We start from the raw sequence: 24,143 nt of genomic DNA, 5'->3' as shown, positions 1-24,143 counted from the left end.
AGACAGTTCTTATAAAAAGGCAGGCTAAAGTTACAGTTTCATTTTAAAGACCTCTCAGTATGAAAGCTATTGCTCACCTCGAATAAGAATATTAAGCAGTAGGGTGGTCTTTGACTAGGCAATGTGTGTGTCATGATGGACATCCAGTTGATTTTCCACCGTGATACGATATGAAAATATCTGTGATTTCTATAGCTGACACAGTCATCCCTACCGTTGATGCTATTATGGATTGTTGCCTACATTCACAATTGAAAGAAACAAAATTTCAGTTGGAAGTTAGTGAAAATAAAGATGTAATTTCTTTTTCTCATTCAAGTTCATGGATCTTCTGAATCTATCCAAGGATGGCTGGACTCCAAGTTAAGGGCCTCTGTAATAACTCCTGTCATGCAGTGTATTTATTTCAGGTCACTATGGGTAGGTTTTATAAAAATAATTAATAGTAGCTCAGGGATTCATTCCAATAATAATAATTACAGGAAGGGATTAAACATTTATTAATTGCCTACCATGTGCCAGGTGCTTTACAAATATTATCCCATTTATATCTCACAACAACCCTGTGAGGTAAGTACACTTATTATCCTCATTTTAACAAAGGCAGACAGAGATTAAGTGACTTGCCCAGAGTCACACAGTGTCTGAGGTCACATCTGAACTCAGGTCTTCCTGACTCCAGGCCCAGCAGTTTATCCACTGTGGCACCTAGCTAGCTAATAATGATTTCTTTTCAATGACCCAGTGAAGTAGGTAGTGCAAGTAGCATTCTTTTACAGATGAGGAAACAGAAGCTCTGAGGGGTTTTGTGAATCGACCATTTGACACAACTATTTGCATGTTGGAACCAGGGCTAAAAGGCTGTTTCCATTAGCTAGAGAAAGAAGGGAGGAAGCATGGCTTTGTTGATACAGGGATGGAAGACCTGGGTGCAAGTCCTACCACTGGCCCATCCTGGCAATGCAATCCTAGCCTAGGTGAGTCACCTAAACCTCTCAGTGTTCCAGGCAAATTCTTGAAGACTCAAGTTGTATAGCCAATGTAGCTTTGAGTTAGCAAAAGGAGTTGCTCCCTAGAAACCCATTGGTCTGGATTAAGAAAAAAAGGGTTTAATTTGTTATTGTTATTCAGGTGTTTCAGTTGTGTCTGATTCTTTGTGACCCCATTTGGAGTTTTCTTGACAAAGATACTGGAGTGGTTTGTCATTTACTTTTCCAGCTCATTTTACAGATGAGGAAACTGAGGCAAACAGGGTTAAGTGACTTGCTCAGAGTCATACAGCTAGCAAGTGTCTGAGGCCAAATTAGAACTCACCTAACTCTAGGCCTGGTGCTGTATCCACTGTACCACCTAGCTGCATGTGTGTATATGTGGGTATACATATACATATATGTATGTGCATGTGTGTGTATAGAAAGAGAGGCAAACAGGGCTAAGTGACATGCCCAGGGTCACACACCTAGTGTCTGAGACTGGATTTGAACACAGGTCCTCCTTACTCCAGGGCCCAAGTCACTGAGCCACCTAGCTTCCCCTAGCTGCCCCAGTATTAAAGATTAACTTTAATAATGTTAAAAACAGCATAGTCTGATACAGTGGTGTCTAACTCAAACAGAACTGGGTCTCTGAGGGTGCCTGAGAAAACCACAAATGAACATTGTCTAGGTTGTTTTGTATTTTTATTTATTTTGTTAAGTATTTCCCAGTGACATTTTAATCTGGTTCTGGTGGCACTCTGGAGTTTTGGAGGCAACTTTCTGCCCTCTGGCTGTCAGCTGGATACCTCTGGAAATGGGTAAAGCTCTAGACCTAAGAGTCCAGAAAACTGCAAATCACATCCTTCCTCAAACCAGGTAGCTGGGTCACTGTGGGCAAGTCACTTGACCTTTGTGAGCCTCAGTTTCCTCATCTGTTGAACAAAGATAATGGCACCTGTAGCACCAACTTTACATGGTTATTAGGAGGCTTAGATGCACTATGTCAGGCACTTTGGAAAGTTTAAGGTGTTTGATGTCAGCTCCAGTTTTTTTTTTTTTTTTTTGTTAGCAGTGGAGGGCAGAGGGTGCCCTGGAGCCCAGAGGCAGGGGGGACAGTGGAAGGAATAGTGGGTGGGCAGAAGAACTCCCATGGAGGAAATTCTGGCCATGGACATTAGGAGGCAGAGCAGTGCACCAGAAGTGGTTGTATCCTGAGAACCTGCTGAGAGATTCCTCACCGTTTGATTATTTTACAGTGAGGTGGCCCAGTATATAGAGCCAATATGAGCCTGGAGTTAGGAAGACCTGAGTTCACATCTGAAATCAGACACTTTCTAACTGGGCTACCCTGGGCAAACCACCTAACCTCTGGTTGCCTCAGTTTTTCCATCTGTAAAATTGGAATACTAATAGCACCTACCTTGCAGGGTTGTTGTGAAGATCAAATGAGATAGTATTTCTTAGAAGAACTTAACACAATGCCTGGCACATAGGAAGCACTATATAAATGCTTATTCCCTTCCCCCCTTCCTCTTCATGATCACCTCTAGCTTGCCCTGGATGTCAGGATTGGTCGTCCTCCAAAGGCAGCTAGATGAGATACGTGTAAAAGTACTTAGCACTGTGCCAGGCATAGCAGGTGCTTAATAAATATTTATTCCCTACCTCTCCCTTCATTGGCCATTTTGGCTCCTGTTTCTCTACTACTCTTGTTGGGACAGAATTCCTGGCATAATTTGAGGGGTGATGAGACACCATACTTTGTCCACCATTCCATGCTACCTGAGACAACTCAGTCAGCCCTCCCCCTCCCCCATCCCCATAGGCCACAGTGACCCAGTTCATACCCAGGTGTTCCATCTCCTAAGAAAATCAAATTCCTGAAGTACAAAGGAATTGAGCAGTCCTGGTCAGTGACTCGGCACCATGATAGTACCTTCAGCAGGAGGCCTGGGAGTGCCTGTGACTGCAGGTGATGAGTCACCAGTCTCTGCCACCCAGTTACTAGGGAAAATAGCCTTCTCCTGAGATTATACTGGGCAAAGGTTGGTGCTACCTGGTCCGGCTTGTTTCTGTATGTCTAGGGGGTCATGTGACCCACATGCCTTCTACTCTGATGCTGTCACCAATTGAAAAGCTGTAGGTGAGGCTGGTTGCTTTGGCAGCAGTGCCATTAGATGGTGGGAGAGAGGCCAGGATGATGATTGTTGGCCAGTAGGCAAGATCAGATGGGTACACCCGGATGGGCAGTCAGGAGGATGGTGATACTCGAACCAGTTCAGAGTTGGTTACTCTGAGTACTCTTACTAAGTAATAGGAATAGCTAACAGTTACATAATGCTCTAAGGTTTGCAGCCTAAAATGAGGTGAAGAGAAGTTAGAAGTTAGTTTGAGAAAACTTGCCCAGGGTTATAGAGCTGTTAGTAATAATGATGACAACAACAACAAAAACGGTGATGATAATGGTAGCAAACATTTATAAAGAACTTACTGTGTGCCGAGAACTTCACAATTATTACCTCATTTGATTCTTATAACAACCCTGCAAGGTGGGTGCTATTATTATTGAGGAAACTGAGTCAGACGGGGTTAAGTGATTTGTGTGGGTCATACAACTGGTAAATGTCTGAGGCAGGATTTAAATTCTGGTCTTTCAGATTCCAAGTCCAAAGCTTTATCCACATATATCACTTAGCTGCCAAAGCACTGTACTCCTAAATCACGGGGGATGCAGAGGAAGGCAAAAAACAGAACAAAACGAAACAACTCAATTTCTACCCTCAAAGAACTCCCATTTTAATGGGGGAGATAAAACGATGCCAAAAAATGGCTGTTCAAGATACACACATTGTAGATGGAAGGTAATCTCAGAAGGAAGGCACTGACAAAGTGGGAGAATTGGACTTAGAAAAGATGGATTTGAATCCTGGGTCTGTTTCTTACTGTGTAACTTTGGGCAGATTGCCTGAGTTTTGTTTTTTCATCAATAAAACAGGGATAATCATTTAGCTTGGAATCCTTATATCACAAGGTCATTGGAGGACCAAATAAGAAAATAGCCATTGTGTACTTTGTCAAACTCATTTTTAGGTGGTAGGTGGGGGTAGTTCAGGTCCATGACTTCCGTGGGGTGCCAGGGGCACTGAGGAGTTTATAGGATGTAAAAGGGACCTTAGAAGTTACCAAGTCCTTGGAAGATGTCCAAAGGAGTAAACTGAGGACTAAAGAAATGAGGTGGTTTGCCCAGGTCATAAGTGGAAGAGCTGGGATTTAAACCCAGATCTTCTACCTCCAAATCCAGCTTGCTCTGTCCTGCCTCTCTAGTGATTTGCATATAACAGAGCTAACGGTTGTTATTGGCCATTTAGGCTCCTATTTTCCCATTCTTGGCCTCCCCACTACTTGTCTCAGGACAGAATTTCTGGCCTAATTGGAGGAATGGGGATGGTGAGACACTTTACTTTGTTCCCCAATCTGTGCTTCCTGAGACAACCCAGTCAGTCCTGATGCCCTCTCCTCTCACCTGCCATAGGCTACAGTGACCTGGTTCATACCCAGAAACTCTGCTTCATTAAAAAAATCACATCTCCTGAAGTGGAACTTCAGGACTAGCAGTCCTAGTCAGTAACTCCACACTATAGTAAGGTAGGTCTTGAACCCAAGACATACTGACCCCAAGACTCATTTCTGCTGTGTTGTATCCTTCATTAAACTTTATAGGGCCATATAAATGTAATCTTACTCCCAGCCAATTTTTAGGCAAATTCTAGTTTTTCTAATACAAACATGCCTAATACCATATCATATGATAGTCTTTTAACACGGAGGGGATCCTGGGAATGTAGTGTTTCTTCAAATGTGTCCAAGTTAGCACCACTAGACAACCCACACCAAGTATATGGAGGACAGCAAGACGGTTGAGCTTTTGTTTTCTGTGCAGCCTAAGAGGGACCATGACTTACTGGGTGGACAGATGAAGTCCTTCAGGGATGTGCTAAATCATAGCCAGGAGCCAGGGAACACTGCTATAGTTAGAGGGAGAACACCTGCAGGATCCGTTGCAGAACATGCTGACAGGTTGATTTTTGAGATGGGATGGCTCAGTTTGACTGAAACCGGTGATGATTCCTGAGGCCCAAAGATAGAGTCATAAATTATACACAGCTCTTCAGGCAGAGGCAACACACAGTGAGTGTCTCAGTATAGAACTCATAAGATTTCAGAGCTGGGAGGTACCACCCAGCTTTCTCATCTTACGAAGGAAGAAATTGAAGCCCAGAGAAAGGAGGCATTTGCTTGAGGTTATAGAGCTAGTCAGTGACCCAGCCAGGACTAGAACCCAGGTCTCCTGATTCAGAGTTGAGTATGTTTTCCACTCTTTGAAGCTACATAACTCTGGGTGATTTTGTTTTTGCATGGACAAGGGGAAAAGAATAGTTAGTAGTGCTCTTGGCCAGAGTTGTGATTGGGAACCCAACACCTGGGGCAGAGTTGGATGTATGGGTTGTGGGAAAGGTGGAACAGGTGAGACTCAGGTGAGAAATTCTGACTAAAGGTGCAGTGGTGTGTGTATTGGGAGGGAGAGGGAGGGAGACTGTCCTCTTCAATTAACTCCATTGGCCCAAGACCCTACTAATTTACCCTGTTATGACAACTACTTCTTCCTCCCCTCCCTCCACCAACTTCATGCTTGTACAGTCTAATAGAGTACTCTGAGGTATGGGGACAGGGATTGCCTAACAGTGGCGGGGAAGAAACCCTTCCTCCCCTGCCACCATTTCTGTGCCTGGGACAAAGCCTTAGCTGCCCCATCTTAGTTATGACTCTATTGCAGATTGGGATTTTTAACACTACCTACCGTCCTGTCAGAATACCTGTTCCTTGTGTCTAAACTCATTTGATCAATGGTTTTCTGGCTAGGGGGACTTTTTGAGCATCCTGTGAACATTTACTTCTGACTTCAACATAAGGTGAATAGGAGATGCCGGAGGGAAGACTAAGATTATCTAAAACAGAGACTTTGGAGATATCAAGACCAGCTCTGACAGCTTCTTTATAGCAGCCTCTCTCTGTCAATGGATCATGCCCTCCAGTTCCAACCCTTCTCTTCACCTTCTACAAAACCCAATTTGAATTTCTTTTGTGACTGAGGACAGGAACAACCGGATGCTCATGCCTGAGTGAGCACAGAGGCACATAGAGTTTTAGCAGCATACTGGTAATACCTATCCATTATAGAAAGAAAACTAGAATTGGAGTTAGACCTACGCTCAAGTCCCAGGCGCCATATTTACAAGGCTATATACCTGGGAACAGGTGGTCTCTTAACTTCTCAAAACCTCAGTTTTCTCATCTGTGAAATAGGGATAATAATATTCAGACTACCTACCTTATAGGGATTTTGTGCAAAAGTCCTTCATAAATCATATGGTGCTTCATAAACATGTTTTAATATTGTTATTAATAAGAAGGATAAGGACAATAATAATAATGATACATAGAACATAAAACCTGTGATTTTGTTGGTATGAGAACATTGTCTGCCAAGGCAGAGACCAATGTAGACCATAGCTTGTCGATAACTTTGTCTTAGCTTCCCGAGGTTCAGAGATGTTGTGACTTTTCCATAGTAGCAGAGCTAGCAAGTATCAGATTCAGGATTTGAATTCAAGTCTTCCTGACTCCAAGCCCAGCAGTCTCCTTCATATGCCATACTACTTAGATATCTAATGATATCTCATTAACTCATCTGTAAAATAGGCATGTTATACTATAGGGTATCCCAAAGATCTTAGTGCAGCTTTAAGCTTATTAAAGCTTATATCACTTAATAGCTTTTAAGTAGCTTACAAATATAAGCTATTAAATGTAGCTATTAAAGCTTTGATAGTTTCACAACTGCACTAAGACTTATGGGACAACTCATAATTATGATAACTGTCTCTCTCATAGGGTTGAAATGAGGTAATCATAGGATCATAGGAGATTTAGAACAGGGAGGGACTCGAAAAGCCATCTAGTCCAACCTCATGTTGCAGATGGGAAACTGATGTCTGAAAAGGTTAACTTTAGCCCAGTGTCCCAGGTTGGTAAATTGTAGAGCTACGTTTTAGACTCCAGTTTTCTGACTCTAGATTGGGCATTCTTTCCACTGGATGGGTAAAATGTTTGGAAAGCAGGACTGGACTAGAACCCACATCTCCTGGATATAAATCTATTTTCTTTTCCAATATACTTCACTCCTATATTAGTTGAGAGGTTGGAGAGTAGAAAGAACCAGCCCTCAGGAGTTAGGAGAGCTGGGTTGAAATTCCTGCTCTGAAGAGGAAAGAAACTAGGGAGGTAAATAGAGTATTAGAAAAGTTAGATATGACAGACGTTTGGCATGATTTAGACCAAGCCTGCACAACCTGTGGCCCACCAAAGGATTTAGGGCGGCCTGTGAAAAATGTAGAGGAGGGGGCAGCTACGTGGCATAGTGGAAAGAGCTCAGGCCTTGGAGTCAGGAGGACCTGAATTCAAATCAGACCTCAGACGCTTGACATTTACACTTACTAGCTGTGTGACCTTGGGCAAGTCACTTAATCCTGATTGCCTTACTGGAAAAAAAAAAGCAAAAAAAAAATGTAGAGGAAAATATTTGCAGGCTGCCTGAAATCCTTTGGTTACAGATTGTGCAGACCTGATTTAGACATAAAGGGTGACACCATAAGCAAATTAAAAGGGCAAGAATTAGTCTACATTTCAGGTTTATGGGGAGGGGAAGAATTCATGACCAAACGAGATAGAGAGCATTACAAAATGTAAAATAGATAATTTTGATTATATTAAGCTTTTGTACAAACAAAACCAATGCAATGAAGATTAGAAGAAAACAGAAAACTGGGAAACAATCTTTACAGCAAGTGTCTCTGATAAAGGCCTCATTTCTCAAATATAGAGAGAACTAAGTAAAATTGACAAGAAATACATGCCATTCTCCAGTTGATAGATGGTCAAAAGATGAACAGGCCGTTTTCAGATGAAGAAATCAAAGCTGTCTATAAGTATATGAAGAAGTGTTCTAAATCACTTTTGATTAGAGAAATGCAAATTAAAACAGCTCTCACCTCTCACCTTACACCTCTCAGATTGGCTAATATGACAGAATAGGAAAATGATAAATGCTGGAGAAGATGTGGGAAAATTGGAACACTAATGCACACTGTTGGTGGAGCTGTGAACTGATCCAACCATTCTGGAGAGCAAATTTGGAACTATGCCCAAAGAGCAACTAAACTATGCATACCCTTTGATCCGTCAATACCACTACTAGGTCTGTATTCCAAAGAGATCATAAAAAAGGGAATGTGCAAAACTATTTATAGCAGCCCTTTTTGTGGTGGCAAAATATTGGAAATTTAGGGGATGCCCATCAGTTGGGGAATGGCTGAACAAGCTGTGTGTATTCATATGCATTACATATGAATGCAATGGAATACTATTATATGTATGTTTAAGAAATGATGAACAGGCAGATTTCAGAAAAACCTGGAAAGACTTGTACAAACTGATGCAAAGTGAAATGAGCAGAACCAGGAAAACATTGTACACAGTATCAGCAACGTTGTGTGATGAATAACTATGAATGACTCAGCTCTTCTTAGCAACACAGTGAGCCTAAGACAAGTACAAAGGACTCGTGAAGGAAAATGCTATCCATATCCAGATAAAGAACTTATGGATTCTGAATGCAAATGGAAGCATATTTTTTTCACTTACTTTATTCTTTTTTGTGTTTTTTTTCTTTTGATCTGTTTCTTCTTTTACAACTGTGACTAATATGGAAATATTTTTACATGATAGCACATGTATAAACTATATCAAACTGCCTACCATTTTCAGAAGAGAGGAGGGAGGGAAGGAGGCAGAAAAATTTGGAACTCAAAATCTTGTAAAAATGAATGCTAAAATTTTTCTTGACATGCAACTAGGAAAAAAAATAACTATTCATTAAAAAAAAAAAAAGAATTTCCTGCTCTGACTCTTATTTTCTAGGTGATCAACAGACTCAATGACCATGTCAGTCAGTCTTTCTGATCTGTTTTCCCATCTGTAAAATGTGAGTGATCAACGCTTGCACTACTCCCAGGGTTGTTATGAGGAATATTCTTTATAAAGCTTGTAGTGCTCTGGAAAACTATGAATTCTCCTCAGCAGGAGCAAAGCATTCTTGCATTGCCATCTCTCTGGTTTTAAGGGTTAGCTGAGCAGCTGGTCAAAGGACTCCAAAGAAGTGAATGGCTGATCTGCTATTAAACTCTTGTAAGACTCCGGGTTGAATTCCTTTAGTCATAAGATGGTCTTCATAGACCATGGTTAGGTTTGAGGGATTTCCCAAAGCATGGAAGGTGCTGTTGTTTGAGTTCAGCATTAGGGATGGGTTTTTCTCAAGCAGTTGTTGCTAACCAGGATCTCTGTGGCAATTCTGCTTCCCTTTATATCCTATTGTTGGCAGGAGAGGAATTATGTACTACTGACAGGATGGGATATGGGACGTTTTAGCTTAAATTAAGACTACTGTTGTTTCAGACAAAGGAATATCTCTCCTCTGGCTTTCACCCCACCCCCGCCCCAGTTTTTTGCTAATTTTTATTAAGTTTTGAAATGTACACAATTGTTTGGCAAAATTCAGTGCAAAAAATGGATATAACTATAGTTTGTTATTTTTAAAATATCTTTCTGTGGTGTAAAAACCTGGCAACTCACAATTGGAGATATGGAGAGTTTGTTTATTTGTTTTTTTAATGTAGTTTCCCCCCTGCTTTGTCTTTGTCTATTGGGCTACCAACCAGCTTGAGGAAATCCCTTTCCCTCTCTGGGCTTCTACATGTGTAAAATGAGTGGGTAGGCACTAGGTTGTCGCTACAGTCTCTGCCAGCTCTAAGAATCTATGAGATCTGTGACAGTTCCTGATTTGGGCTCTGCTCATGTAGATCTTTCTGGCTGCCTCTGGCTTTAGAGGACATTCTGTATTTAGGTGCACCAGCATGAGCTGTTTGTGTTATTATACTTATTTCAACACTTCAATGGTCCACCATTTTGTTTGTCTGGGTGCCACCTCCCCCATTGTAGATCACACACCTTCTATCTGCTTTTGCAGATGATCTTGGTGAGTTACTAACTTACCCACAATTAGCTAGCTTGGTCCTCACACAGCAGATGGTGCATTGTTGGACCTGCACTCCAGTCAACTTGACAATTCAACAAGCATTTATTAAATACCTACTGTATGTGAGCAAACTATTTGTTGCTAAGCAAGATTTTTGTGGCTTTTTCCATACTCTTTATTTCTTCTTATTAGTGGGAAAGAAAATGGGACATGCTTAGGTGATGGGGATACCTAAGCAAATGGCATTTGCACTCAATAAAGGTGCATTCTACTTGGAGGGGGGAAGGGAAAGCTATAATATGTGCACAAAACCTTTTCAGATTTTCAGAATCTGTCAGAAACTGTGTTCCTCCAGCCTAACTTTCAAGAATCCACCAGCCTTTTCACATTATGATGAGATATGTTAATAGAACTACTATGGCTTAATTTATTAACTTATTAAAAATAACTCACATTTCTAAGTTCCTAAGTTCACATAGTTAGGAAGTATTCAACTTAGGAATCGAAACTAGGTCTCCTGGGTCTTCTCAAATCTATTGTCCTTTCTTTTAAGCCATGCTGCCTCTGTTCCCCAAGGGAAAGAAATCTCAGAGATATCCTTGTACCAACAGTGTTGTTTACCTGGAAGCCTTGGGCAGGTACTGCCAGCTCTTTTAATAAGATGGGAAAGTGCTAAAGATTTTCTTTGCAACACCCCCATCTCTAGCAGTTGCAGCAAAAGGACATTTTTGTTAGCCCCTTCAGTGGCGTCATACTAGGCTTACATCTGTACTTAATGACAGGACAGCTTGATCTGAATTTTCTCAGTTCCTCATAAATCATAGTCAATCAATCAGCAAGTATTTATTAAAAGCCTCTGTTGTGCCAGGCATTATAAATAAGAGATGCTCCAACCTTTCTTCTTATCTGACAGGACAATGGCATGCATCTAACCATAACCTCTAAAATTTAACTGTCTCAGTCCCCCTCCTTCAGACCCCATAGAGGGTCATAAGGCTTCTCAGTATGGTTTTGTGACTTGAGGTGAAGAATGGATAAATTCTAAGGAATAAAGGTTCTGGTTTTGTTGCAGCCTTTATTTTAAATAATAATAAATTCTAAAAGAAACAGAGGCAATAGGGCAGATCTGCAAATTGTCTGCACATGATATATGTATATATTTTTATTCTTGAAATCCTAGTGGTTCTTTTTAGAACATGTAAGTGTACATTTTGAACACTTTTCCTGTGATATTTACCTGATGGGGATTTTTCTCTTGAGTGGAAAAACAGGACCATTTTGCCTGCACAAAGATGATGCCAAAGACTCAGAATCCAGGACATTTTAAGGCAGGATTCCAACCTCATTACTGCCAGGGATAAAATTTCTCTGAGGTGGAAGTGTCCTCTCTTAGAGCTCAAATCCATCTCACAATTGTTTCTCTTGCCCCTTTGTTTTCCAAGCAAAGCAATTACTTTTTTTTAATTTTAGAAAAAGAAGCTTGTGCTAATGTACAAAACCCTCCATTTTCCTCTTTCATTTATTTGAAATTGAACTTAACAAAGTCAATTCCAAGCAAGTGCTCTCTCTCTGAATAATGCTTTTTGTCCATAAAAACAGCATTGACTCAGGACGGTCAGGAAGTGCTGATGTGCGCTCTGGCTTTGTATGAGAGGCCGTAATGACAAAGTATTCATGTCAAAGTGTATAATGAAACTATAAATTGTTTTCATGAATGCTCGGAATTTGGTCTTGTACAGGGCAAATCCAAAAGGTATTTAGTGCCACATTTCATATATGTGAATAACATCAAACTATGCAATATATTCAATAAATTTAAAGAATGATGTGCGCTCACGCTTTCAGGTGCCCAGGCTGATAACTGTCAGGTGGGGTGGGGACGAGGGAGGACATGTATGGGAGGGAGCTGGGCAGGGCAAGGGGTGGAGCACGGAGGTATCTGCCTAGCTTCATGAAGTGAGAAATCTAGTCAAGGGTACCAGAATATTTGCAGAGGATTTGGAGTATAGTTGAAAGAACTGATTTATGAAAATGAATCTGTGTGTTTTGTGTGTGTGTGTGTGTGTGTGTATGAATTATGGAAGAAGTTGCAAATGTCATTGCTGGGTGGTTAAAAGCAGAGGAGAAAAGCTATGCCTGTAGAATACTGTGTTCTTCTCCTTGGCCTACTTGAAGGTGCTTCTCCTAGGTAGAGTGGTGTGGTAAAATCTGGCTTAGTATCTTAGTAGTGTTGTTTTTTTTTTTAATTTTTTTCCTTTGAGGCAATCATGGTTAAGTGACTTGCCTAAGGTCACAGAGTGTCTGAGGTCAGATTTGAACTCAGGTCCTTCTGACTCCAGGGAGGATACACTATCCATTGCACCACCTATTAGTAGTTGTTGGAAAGAGATTATTTTGTAGGAAAAATGGCATTGGACTTGAATTGAAAAGAGCTGGATTCAGGTTCCACTTCAGCCACTTATTAGATGAGTGAGCCATTAAACCTGAGCCTCAGTAAAATGGGAATCATATTTTCCATTCAGTGGGTTCTGATGACGGTCAAATGAAATAATGTAGTAATGGGAAGAGCCCTAGATTTGGAGTTAGAATACCTAGATTTGAATACCAGATTGATTCCTTCATTTATTACCTTCCTCTGTTAATTATTTTCTATTTATCCTGTACTGTAGCTTGCTTTGTATATATTTGTTTGCATATTGTCTCCCCTGCCATTAGATTATAAGTTCCTTGAGGGCAGGGATGTCTTTTGCCTCTTTTTGCATTCCCAGCAGGAATATAGTAGGCACTTAATAAGAGTTGGGACAGGTAGGTGGTGAAGTAGATAGAGCACCAGGCCTGGAGTCTGCAAGAGCTGAGTTCAAATCTAGCCTCAGACACTTACTAGCTGTATGACCCTGGGCAAGTCACTTAATCCTGTTTACCTCCATTTCCTCATCTCTAAAATGAGCTGGAGAAGGAAATGTCAAACCACTCCAGTATCTTTGCCATGAAAACCCCAAATGGGGTTACAAAGAGTTGGACCTGACTGAAATGACAGAACAAGAACAAAAATAAATATTTATTGAATTTAATTGAATTGTTTGTCATTAGGCAAGTAATATATCTCATTAGACCTCATCCATTTAATAAGAGTCTTGGACTATATAATCTTTAAAGATACCTGCGACATATATAAACTATAACCCTATTCATACCAAATTACTATGAAATAATTAAATTCTAAATACATATCATTATTATTCATTTGTGATCTCATTCATTTGTTTGTTTGTTTGTTTGTTTGTTGTTATCCTTGAACAATGCTTGGCCCATAGCAAGCACTAAATAGTAAGCACTTTTCCATTCCATTCCATTCCATTCCTATACTCTAAATGTCCTTAGCTGTGTGATCCTAGTCAAGTCACCTTGACAATGATAGCGCTCACTCCACTGGATTGTGGTTTAGATCAAATGAGATAATATTTGTAAAGCACTAAACATAGTACCTGGCACCTAGTAAGTATGATAGAAATGTTAGTTATTATTATTATTATTATTATTATTGTTATTATTTATGGCACAGAAGCTTTGACCTGCTTCATTTTTCTGACCTAGGCCAAATGGTCCCTCCATATACAGCCTGGTGGCCCTGTGCTCCCAAAAGCTCACCATATTAGCCCCAGATTTAGTGCAGACACTCATTCAGTTTTAGCCTACTGTAGCTCAAAACTCCTGAGCTCAAGTTATCCATGGCCTCCCCCTCTCTGGTAGCAGGAGTGTACCATCACACCCAGTATAGTTAGGTAGGAAGAGATGCATCACCAGGTTGGCTACGTGGTGATAAATCTTTTGGCCATAGTAACTCGCAGAGACAATCATTGATGAAGGTGTGAATGTATGATCATTGTAAGGGAAGAGAGTAGACACATTGATGAAACCACAGAGCCTTGAAGTGTTAAAGTAAATGTCCTAGAACCTCAGATTTGGAAGGGACCTCAGAGGTGCTATAGCCCAACCCAAACTAGAATAGGAGATTCCTTTACAACATCCCACCCCCATTGACCATCCAGGTCCATCTAAAGACCCCCAATTAAGGAGAATCCTTTCAATCCCAAGGCTGTACATTCCAGCTGGACAGTTCTCATTGAAAACCTATCTCTTGGCAGCTTCTACTTGGTTCTGTTTTCTGGCAAATCTAAATAGATTTAGTCTAATTCTAGTCCTATATGACAACCCTTCAAATACTAAAAGGTAGCTCTAATGTGACTTCCCTGTCCCTGCTTTTCATCTAGGCTGGAATTTTCCTAGTTCTTTCAGTTGGTACTTGAATGACCTGGTTTCCAGTTCCATAGACATCTTAGTTACCCTTTTCTGCTCTCAAATCTGTTAACATCCTTCTTAAAAAAAAATTGCATTTATGCAGTTCTCCATGTTGTCTGGCCAGCACAGAGTACAACAATACTTCCTCCCTAGGTTTAAAAACATGCTTCTATTAATATATCTTATGATTGGATTTTCTTTTTCTGGCTGCCAAAATATTGATCCTAGAATGTAGAGCTGTAACTAGCAACTTTTGCACCTTGGGTGACCAGCATGAAAATTGTGCCTTCAGATCATTTGGGGAGTGGGCAAGGTTCAGTAGAGACCCTAGACAGGGGTGGGAACCTGCAGCCTCGAGGCCACATGTGACCCTCTAGGTATTCAAGTGTGGCCCTTTGACTGAATCCAAACTTCACAGAACAAATCTCAAAGGGTGGCACTTGAGGAGCTAGAGGGCCTAGAGGGCCACATGTGACCTTGAGGGTGCAGGTTCCCTACCCCTGCCCTCGAATATCACTAGGCCATTACTAGGGAGATGTGGAAGAGGGCAGGGCTGGGATGGGGAGGAGCTTGCTTGAGGTGTGGCCTCCAAGGAATAAGCAGCCAAGTGGGAGCTTCTCATTATTATTATTGCTAACTTGGTGCTACATTTAGTTGCTGCTAAGCTGCCAAAGAACTAAAAGTGTGATTAGGACCTTTCTAACTTCTGGCTCTATGGGCCACTGCTCCAGTTACCCCACCTTAGTAATGACTTTGCCAGAATGCTAAAAGGTTCATTGGCATGGCTAAAGGTCTCCAACGAATCATTTTGTTTGCTTTTTACAGTTTGTTTGGTTTTGTTTGCTTTTACAGTATCTGGTGTGCAAAAGGAAGCTAGAAAGTAAAAAGGAGGCTTTACTGATCCTTTCCAAGGAGCTGGATACGTGTCAACAGGAAAGAGACCAGTACAAACTCATGGCCAATCAGCTTCGGGAGCGGCACCAGTCTCTGAAAAAGAAATACCGAGAGCTGATTGTACGTAGTTACTTTGCAAATTGCCTATTCACCTGGGTGAGAAATCAAGCCAGACTGTGAAGTGAGGATGTGGTCTTTGGGAGAATGAGCTTACCCGAGGAGTTTAGCTGGGTTTCTTCTGTCTCTGTGATGGTCACAATCTTTTTTTTCTTTTTTTTTAACATATTGTTAATAGTATCGCTATTAATTGCCAGCTGTGCTGCAGCCATTGAATTGTCTTAGTGAGGTAGGCAGCTTGTTTGCAAAGATTTTCTCTGGAAAATGTGTCCCATTGAAATCTGGACTTCAGCACCTTTTAATGGTGGGGGCCAGATCAGGGAGCACAGCTACCCAACATGAAAGGAGTCCTTTCTTTTAAAACAATAATTTGGATGGTACTGACTTCTCCATCCTTCTAAAAACAAACAAACAAAAAATAGCACTCCCTTCCATTCCAATTTGTGGTAAGCTTTTCTTTTGATTTCATTCATTTAAAATCAGGGCTTAACCTGAGTGAGACAGCATGTTGCAGAGTCAGAAGAACATCTGGAGTGAGCAGGCCTAGATTCAAATTCCATCTCTGCCTCTTATTATCTGAATACCATTCCCATTACTATATTCTTATTACCTCCCGGCACCTCAGTCACCTCATCATATGAGGAGGACGTTGGTCTTTAGAATAATTTTAAATTCTAAATTCTTATGACCCTATGAATGGGACTGTTAGTTCAGTCAGAGAATATTTTGACTCTTGCTTAGTTCTTATTCATTAGTTTTTAAAACTCTATAGGTTTTGTTCCCATTGGAACCGGTTCCCTGGAGTTCTGGGTATTTTAAAGGCATCTTCATTTCAATTCACATAGTTCAGTTGGAGGAAAAAAAAAAGAATGGTTGGGTTGGGTTTGAAATTCAGCAAATGTAGGCTTTGTTCTGGTCTTTTGTTCCCAGCTTGGCTGACATATATGTTAGTTTTTTAATGCATTTTAAAAAGTGAAATGTACTTTGTTTCTTTGTAGGATGGAGACCCATCAATTCCACCTGAAAGGAGGAAACAGGTAGGATTCCTTTCTGTTTCTTTGGCAGCCTCATCTCAATATATAAGTTCCTAAGAACACTCATTCTTTTTTTGAAATTGAGTTTGATGGCTGCCTCTTGTTTTTATATTATAGTCATTTCCAGATATACCACACTTTTCCACCATCCTCTCAAATCCCTCCAAGAATTGAGTCTTCCCTGGTAGCAAACAAAATAGTAGAGCATAAACAACTGATAGAGGGATGAAATCTGATGGTGTATGCAATGTTCTCCTTCCAGTTTCTCTATGAGGACGTGTGAACTGTGGTTGGGTGACCAGGACTTTCCCCCAGGATGCTGACTTTAGAAGAGTGTCCTCTTGTAGCATAGAAGCTAGAGCTTACTACAGAACTAGTTAGCAAGGGTAATTAGGTAAAATCAGGAGCTATCAGGTATTTGGCTGGGCTGAGGTCTTTCCTTAGCTTGGTCTCCCCAGCAGGCTTCACACTAGGGTCCCAGGGTCTCTATTTCTTTCCACTCCCCACTCCCAGCGGAGGTGTGCTTCAAGTCCCTGGCCCCATGTGTGGTTTATGGTATTTGCTGAAGGTACAACAGTTCCTGCTTATGGCTCTGAAGGTCTGACCTAATCTCTAGGACTAAAGTTGGTTGTTACTGGTTTTCCTTTTCATAGAACACCAAGTCTCAATACTAGGGGGGTATCTTGATTCTTTTTTGTAGAGGAAAGTTGCTTTTCATTTTTCCAAAGCTTTGGTGGGGGAGGCTGTCAGGAAGGGAGGGTTGGGATGGGAAGTCTTTTGAGGTGGGAAAGCTGCTAACATTGGAGTCCCTGCTGTGCAGGTGCGTATGTGGGGAGGTAGTTGGGGGATGCTAAAGGTGGCCGCTACCATTGCTGCTGCTGCTGCTGCCGCTGCCGTCGCCTCTGCCTAGGTTTCTCTCCAGGAAGGGAATGATAACAGACTTCCTAGAAGTGATCCTAACAGCTACCTTGAAGATCTGGCTAGGTGAGGCTTTCAAGGTCGCTAGTAAAACCACGATGTTTAGAGACCATTGCTTTAGAGTAGTTTTCCTGGCTCCGCTCATGAGGAAGTTGGCACACAGACTCAGGTTTGTAAAAGACCTCACCTTGGAGGGGACCTTAGAAGTGATCTGATTCAAGCTTTTCAGTTTACAGAAGAGGAAACAGGCCCAAATAGGTTAAATGACTTAGGGTCAGTAAGTGGGGCAGTCAGAATTCTGGTGGATTCCTCTTACTCCAAATTCAGTGCTCTTCCCTCCATTCAAGTTGGTTGTAAGGTCCATGTAATGTTTCTAGTGGCGTATTTCTTGGGATCTCTTTAAACTGCTTACTTGAAGTAGACTTAAATGTATGTGCATTTTCACTTTCTTAGTTGTTCCTCTGTTGGCTGAACTGAATGATGCTGCATTCATAGTCTAGTATTCCAGTTGAGAGAGGAGAATTCTGTACCTGGTATGGGGTGGGGCTGGGGGCTGGGTGAGGGTAAATGGATAGAAATGGGGTTTTTCTGATGTTTTTCACAGCTTTCATGACTAGATTGGGCCATGATCTAATTCTAAAATTCTTTCCATCTAACCCAGAATTGTAAAATTGTCTGTGTATACATTAATTAGGGCAGCCAGGTGGCGCAGTGAATAGAGTGCCAGTCCTGGAGTCTAGAAGACTTATTTTCCTGAGTTCAAATCTAGCCTTAGAAACTTACTAGCTGTGTGACCCTGGACAAGTCGCTCAACCCTGTATGCCTCAGTTTCCTCATCTATAAAATGAGCTGGCGAAGGAAATGGCAAATCACTCCAGTTTCTTTGCCAAGAAAATCTTAAATGGGGTTACGAAGACATGACTGAAAAATGCCCCAACAAAAAACACATTAATTAATCTTTTGTTAATTGCTGCCCTCAGTACTTTGTGCAAACTGAAAGATGTGTTCTGCCCACTAGAGGCTTATACTCTTAGATAGAATAGACAGGATGGCCAAATAAAAAGATATTTTTATTTCCCTGAACTGCAGATCAGGCCTCATGATTCCCTCTCATATATGCTATCTCCACCCCACTCCCAAAAGCACTTTTCTTTTGTGATTGTTTTATGTCATTCATAATTTGGTCTGAGGTGCAAGAGGATTTGCCATGGCATTAGCTAGAACTTCCCTGCAAAATTATCTGGGTGGATGAGAATGAATTGTTTAACATTAGAATCCTTAATCTCGAATTGCTAGGGTTGTTTTCTGTGACTCTCAATAGTAGTCTTTCCTCTGATTTAGTGCATTTACAATTCGTTAGTATTCATGAAGCAGTTTTACAGTTTTGGGCGGGTTTGCATTCCATGACTTTATAATAAAAAATTTGCATTAACCGAAGAGAATCTGGTGAATTTCACTCAGATTTTTCCAATGCATCTTTATGGCCCTAGAAGCATGGAATGGCTGTGTGATCTCCTGCCCGTATGGCTGTGAAGTTGGTGTTTAGTTCCTCTCCTTGTAACGTTTGGGTGTTTTTTTTTGTGGTGGTGGTTACTAATTGACCCTGATGCTCCACAATTATCCAGTCAAAGTGCTGGACTAAACATGGTCTCTGGAAGGCCTCTGCCTGACAAGCAGTTGGAAAAGTAACCACAGTGTTTGGGGAAGAGAAATAATCTACATTCTAATCCCTTTTTAGAAGGTTAGGTGATTTTTTTTCTCTGTTGCTATACCAAAGATCTTTTTACCTGAGCTACTATAATATATGAAACAGTATGGGGAAAGATACTGATATAGAACTAAATTTCTAGTTGTCTGCTGTAGTGAAACTCTTCATTTTGCTCAAAGAAGGCACCTTTTATTTATTTATTTCTGTTTTGAGTGGGAGGTACAGCAGGGGACTGGAGGTGGAAAGGGAAGAGACAAAATTATTCACTAAACTTTTCCATCAACCAGACAAGGGTAGAAATATGCCCCTTGACCTCAAGTCTCATGAATTGTATTACATGTTTATCCCAAAGGCAAAACATCAAGTAGAGCATTTATCCCTCCAGCTACAGAACACATGTGCACATACTGTACAAATAGGAGACGTGACAATAGGAACTCAGCTTGGCAACTTGAGGTACGCACCTGCGTAGCTAATAGTTATGTATATATAGAATCCCAAGATGTTGGGGCTAGGAAAGGAGAAGATGCCAAATGGAATAACTCATTGACCTTTTTGTCTGCAAATTAGCCTCCTCTGTATGTTTCAGAATAAAAGATGGTACACGATCCTGTGCAATTCATGTTATAAGAGAAGTCCTTCCTGGCTCCTGTAGATTTTTCCAATTCAGTTTCATATTACAGAGGATCTTCTTAAGCATGATAATAAAATTCCCCCCTTACACCTGAGTTTCATACTTCTCAAAGAGCCTCCATATATATCATATGAAAACAACCTTGTAAGTATCGTTATCATCTCCATTTGACAGATTCTACTGTTCAGGTCCAGAGAAGTTAAGGGACTTACCCTTGGTCACTCAGCAAGTTAATGGCAGAGCTTAGACTAGAACCCAGATCTCCTGACTCCTACTTTGCTAGTCTTCCTGCTACAGTATACTATATTGCGTGTAATTCAATTCCATTCAACAAGTGTTTATTAAATGCCTACTGTGTGCCAGGCATTGTTCTAGGAACTGGAAATGCAAAGACAAAGAAGAAAATAACCCCTGGGGGAACTTACACTGCACTGGGAGAAAATAACATGGACATAGATGAATAACTACAATACACACATACACATGCGTATGCACACACACACACACACACACATAAGTTCAAAGTATCAAATGCTATGCATTGTTTTTCCCACCTTCCTTTGAGAACACACCAAAGATTTTTTTTTTTCTTCTTTTTAGTTCCATTATTAGTGTTGACTGGGTTTTGGGGGATGGGGTAAATTAGAATGCTTTTAAAACATTTCAATTTTCAGTGGTTAATCATTCATTATAGGACCTGTGAAGAAATCAGGGCAACAGTAATTTCCCTAATAGCTTCTCAAGGGATATTGACACAAAAATTTCCCCTTGACACATACTCCACATGGAACTGTTTGCAGAGATTAGATATGGAACTCTTTTGTACCTGTAGTGAGATGCCACCAGATGATCCAAAAAAGACTCTTAGAAGGAACAAAGTTCTTTCTTCTAAAGAAGCAGTTTCCCCAAAAGAGACAAAAGGGAATTTAAATCATCTTCCATTAATGTTCTTGTGAGATCAGAATGAGGCCCTTTGGCATGAATAAGCCATACAGTCCTTTAAGATCTTCCCTCTCCCCTCCCCCCACTCCATTTTTAGATTAAAGCAGTCAAGCCATGGGAAAATATTCCTTTTACTTTTTTAGCTGAGAGGCAATTCTAATCAGGTCCAGGATTTCAAGGAACAGATATAACACTTCACTCTGAGTTGATGTAACTATAAGGATTATTGATAATATGGAAACCAATTGGGCATGTGGTAAGAGCAAAGGACATCCAACTGATGGCTATTCCATTGTTACTCTTCTAATTTCAGGAGAAAATAAAGAAGGTTCCAGGCACATTGATTGGATTATTTGAGGCAAACTGATGGGAAGACCTGGACAAGAGTTACAATAGATGAGCTTTCATTGATGGATTATTATACATTATATATTGTTAAAGGACATATCTACATTAGTGATCTTAGACGTCAGTTTGAGTGCTCATTCATACACAAAGAACATAAGACATATGCTCCATCTCATTACTCTCATGGGTCCCTACTTTGGCCTGGTTTGAAGAAGTTCAACACAAGCACCTGGCCCTTTTCAGGTAATAGACTAGTTCTGAGAGGTCCACATCTGTTAGGGGTTATATGGTTTTATTACCAAACTGAGGCATAAACGGAGCTGGAGCCTCTTGCAAATGATTCATTCTTGTATAATTCCCAAGTTTCAGTGAGTCCCAAGTAACTTTGAATATACCAATTATGGGTAGGTCTGATAAGACTAAACATAGGGGTTGGTATAATTCCCATGGAGTCAGAGACTATACTCAGAGATGTTCTTAACTCACTCTTGCTGATTCTGAGCATCTTCTTTCCCCTTCTGGATGAAAGGACCTGCTCTAACCAGCTTACTTCAGATGCTTCATACATAATAGCACTCATTTGTTAAGTGCCAAATATATGCGAGGTATACAAAGTTTAGATAAAACGTGATCCCTGCCCTGAAAGAACTTATACTCCATTATGAGGATGACACACTAACCCCAGAAGTAATAGGAGGCCATTCTTTGCCTCATTTCTTACCTAGCCTCAATCACTAAATGGGTGTTGCCTCAGTCAAACTGAGGCCTGGGAAAGACCTTACCTTAAAAAGGCCATGGTCTCCCACTGCATCCAGGGCCATCTCCAGTTGTCCTAATCTATATCTTGCCACTGGACCCAGATGACTCCGGGGGACAAAATGAGGCTGGTGACTTTGCACAGCTCTCCCTCACTTAAATCCAGTTCACCTGCAAGTCATGGCATCACCTTTCTGGTATCATGGTCTTCTTTGAGAGCAAAGGACAAATAACAGCAATGAATGTCACTGTGTGGTGTAGCTGTGTTACCTGTAAAGAAGAGGATTTTCAAGTAGCATCTTATTAAGCCACCATTCAAATGGAGCAAACACTCCGCCCATTAATTTGCATGCCTGTATCTGTGGGCATGGTAGGGTAAGCTTCTGGTGCACATGCAACAATAAATAAATAACCTTCAATGTTAAAAATAAAGAACTGAGCCTGCCCCAGTAGCAGAGGTCATCTGTTGGCAGTTCCTGGGAATAGGGGGTCTTTGCTAAGCAAAGCAAATTTTTCTATATTACTATTAGCACAGGCACTGCCACTTTCATACAAAAAAGCAGTGGAGGAGAAATTGCAATTAAATTTGCTATCAATCACACCTCTCCATCAAGTGTACTTGATGTTTCATCAAACATTCCCTCCCCCCCACCTCATTCTTGCTTAATCTAGCTCTTTTCTTGATTGAAGGTGTGGATCTAAAGAGCCCAGAATAACTTTTTTTTTTATAAACTTGCAGTTCAGCACTATTTTCTACATTTGGCTTTTAGAATTGTTAATGGGCTTTCTACCTTGATTACCTCTTATTCACGAGTAATCTAGCTCCCTTGAGAATTTGTCTCTTTCGCCTATGAGTCCTATCCCGATTTACCTGCCTTCAAATTGAGGGGTTGACTATATGGGCTATGTTGGTAGCCATAAATATATCTAACAGCCACGAGAAGCAGAATCACTTTTTTTCATGGCTAAATTTCTGAAATGATATAAAAAGCAATGAAGCATAAGGATTCTGGAAGATTTTAGGGATTGTTCCTGAAATGCTGAACCTTTTACCTCCTGGTCATTGGTTTGAATTCTGCTTAGGTCAGTGGAGACTAGAAATCATTATCAACTGAAAATTGTTTAATGACTGAGATGAGAACAGTTAGTCATTTTACTCTCGGTCCAAGTTGCCTACATGAGTTCCACTAAATTATTGTCAAATTTCTTTTTATCATTCTTATTTCCAGAGCAGAACAGGGTTTTGAAGGGTTGGAGAGCATAGAGGAGGAATAACTTGTTATTTTAGTTTATTATGCATGCCTACTAACTTCTAAGACCTGTTGTTTATATCTGCTGAAACAGTGTGAATGTTGCAGGCCCTTTCTAAATTTCAGCACTCTAGGGCAAAACTCTGGTTACCTCACCCTAGTTCTGGCTCTTCTTATCTTTCTGTGCCTCTTCTCATCAATCTTCCCTCCCTTACCCCCATATAAATATACATACAATACATTTTCATTTTTTATGTCAGGGAGAGAAATGATATTTTTTGGTGTATTTTTTTCAACTCGAAATTTGGATGGGGACTGGTTTTCATTATAAAAAGGTGTCCAGAATACTGAAGTGATATTGATATCTGCATAACTTAAAGCAATAGTACAGAATGATGATGTTATCATCCTTCACAATGTATCATTTGTAAAGCTCCTGTAGTGTTTAGGAAATGTTCAGTGAGCAAGTTTCATTTGTTTGAGGTTCACTTTGTTGTTGTTTTGGTAGCACCTTTCATGAAAATTGTTTTAAAATTAATTTCAGAAAGTCTGTAACAGGATATTAGGAAACACAGTTCTGGAGCATAGATCCAGTGGAATTTTGAAAGGTGTTAAGGCTGAGGTAGGACACCTGCCATCCACTGTGAGTGACTCATTAGCTTCCTTATTGGCAGCTTCTGGGAGAATATGGTGGAGTGATCTGAACTATTCTTTCCATGCCCTGGTGATACCTTCTCAACCACTGCCAGAACTCACAGTCCCAGTTCTTGGAGGGAGAAAATTCCCATGAGCAAAACAGTTTCCACTCTGTGGACTGGTTTGAGAGAGGGAGATCTTGTAATTATAGCCGAGTGACAAAAAGTGGCAGGTGTCTGATGAGTCCCCTCCTTGTGGAGGAAGATCAGAAAAATAGATGATGTTTATGTAGTATTTTAAGATTTTACAGATATATATGCATTATCTAGATTTTAAGATTTTTATAGATATAGTCATACAGATTTTAAGATTTCTACAGATATATTTATATATATATATGAATATATGTAAGATCTCATTTGCTCTTCATCAGCAACCTTATTTAGAAGCAAGGACTACAAAATTATTTTGCCCATTTT

At 40.6% G+C, this 24,143-nt stretch overlaps 1 protein-coding gene across 3 annotated transcripts in view; it reads left to right on the top strand.

Annotated features, from left to right (window-relative positions):
- CCDC149 (coiled-coil domain containing 149) overlaps window positions 1-24,143 on the top strand; it is a 144,351-nt gene that overhangs the window by 51,481 nt on the left and 68,727 nt on the right. For all 3 annotated transcript variants that reach the window (XM_027836306.1, XM_027836305.1, XM_027836307.1), the window contains exons 2-3: window positions 15,280-15,441; window positions 16,437-16,475. In XM_027836306.1, the coding sequence (XP_027692107.1) occupies window positions 15,280-15,441; window positions 16,437-16,475 (201 nt within the window). The remainder of the gene's footprint in view (window positions 1-15,279; window positions 15,442-16,436; window positions 16,476-24,143) is intronic.

This window comes from Vombatus ursinus, unplaced genomic scaffold, assembly GCF_900497805.2.
Source record: "Vombatus ursinus unplaced genomic scaffold, bare-nosed wombat genome assembly UNPS02014818.1, whole genome shotgun sequence".
NCBI classification, from domain to species: Eukaryota; Metazoa; Chordata; class Mammalia; order Diprotodontia; family Vombatidae; genus Vombatus; species Vombatus ursinus.
This window is presented reverse-complemented; position numbering and strand designations above follow the sequence as displayed.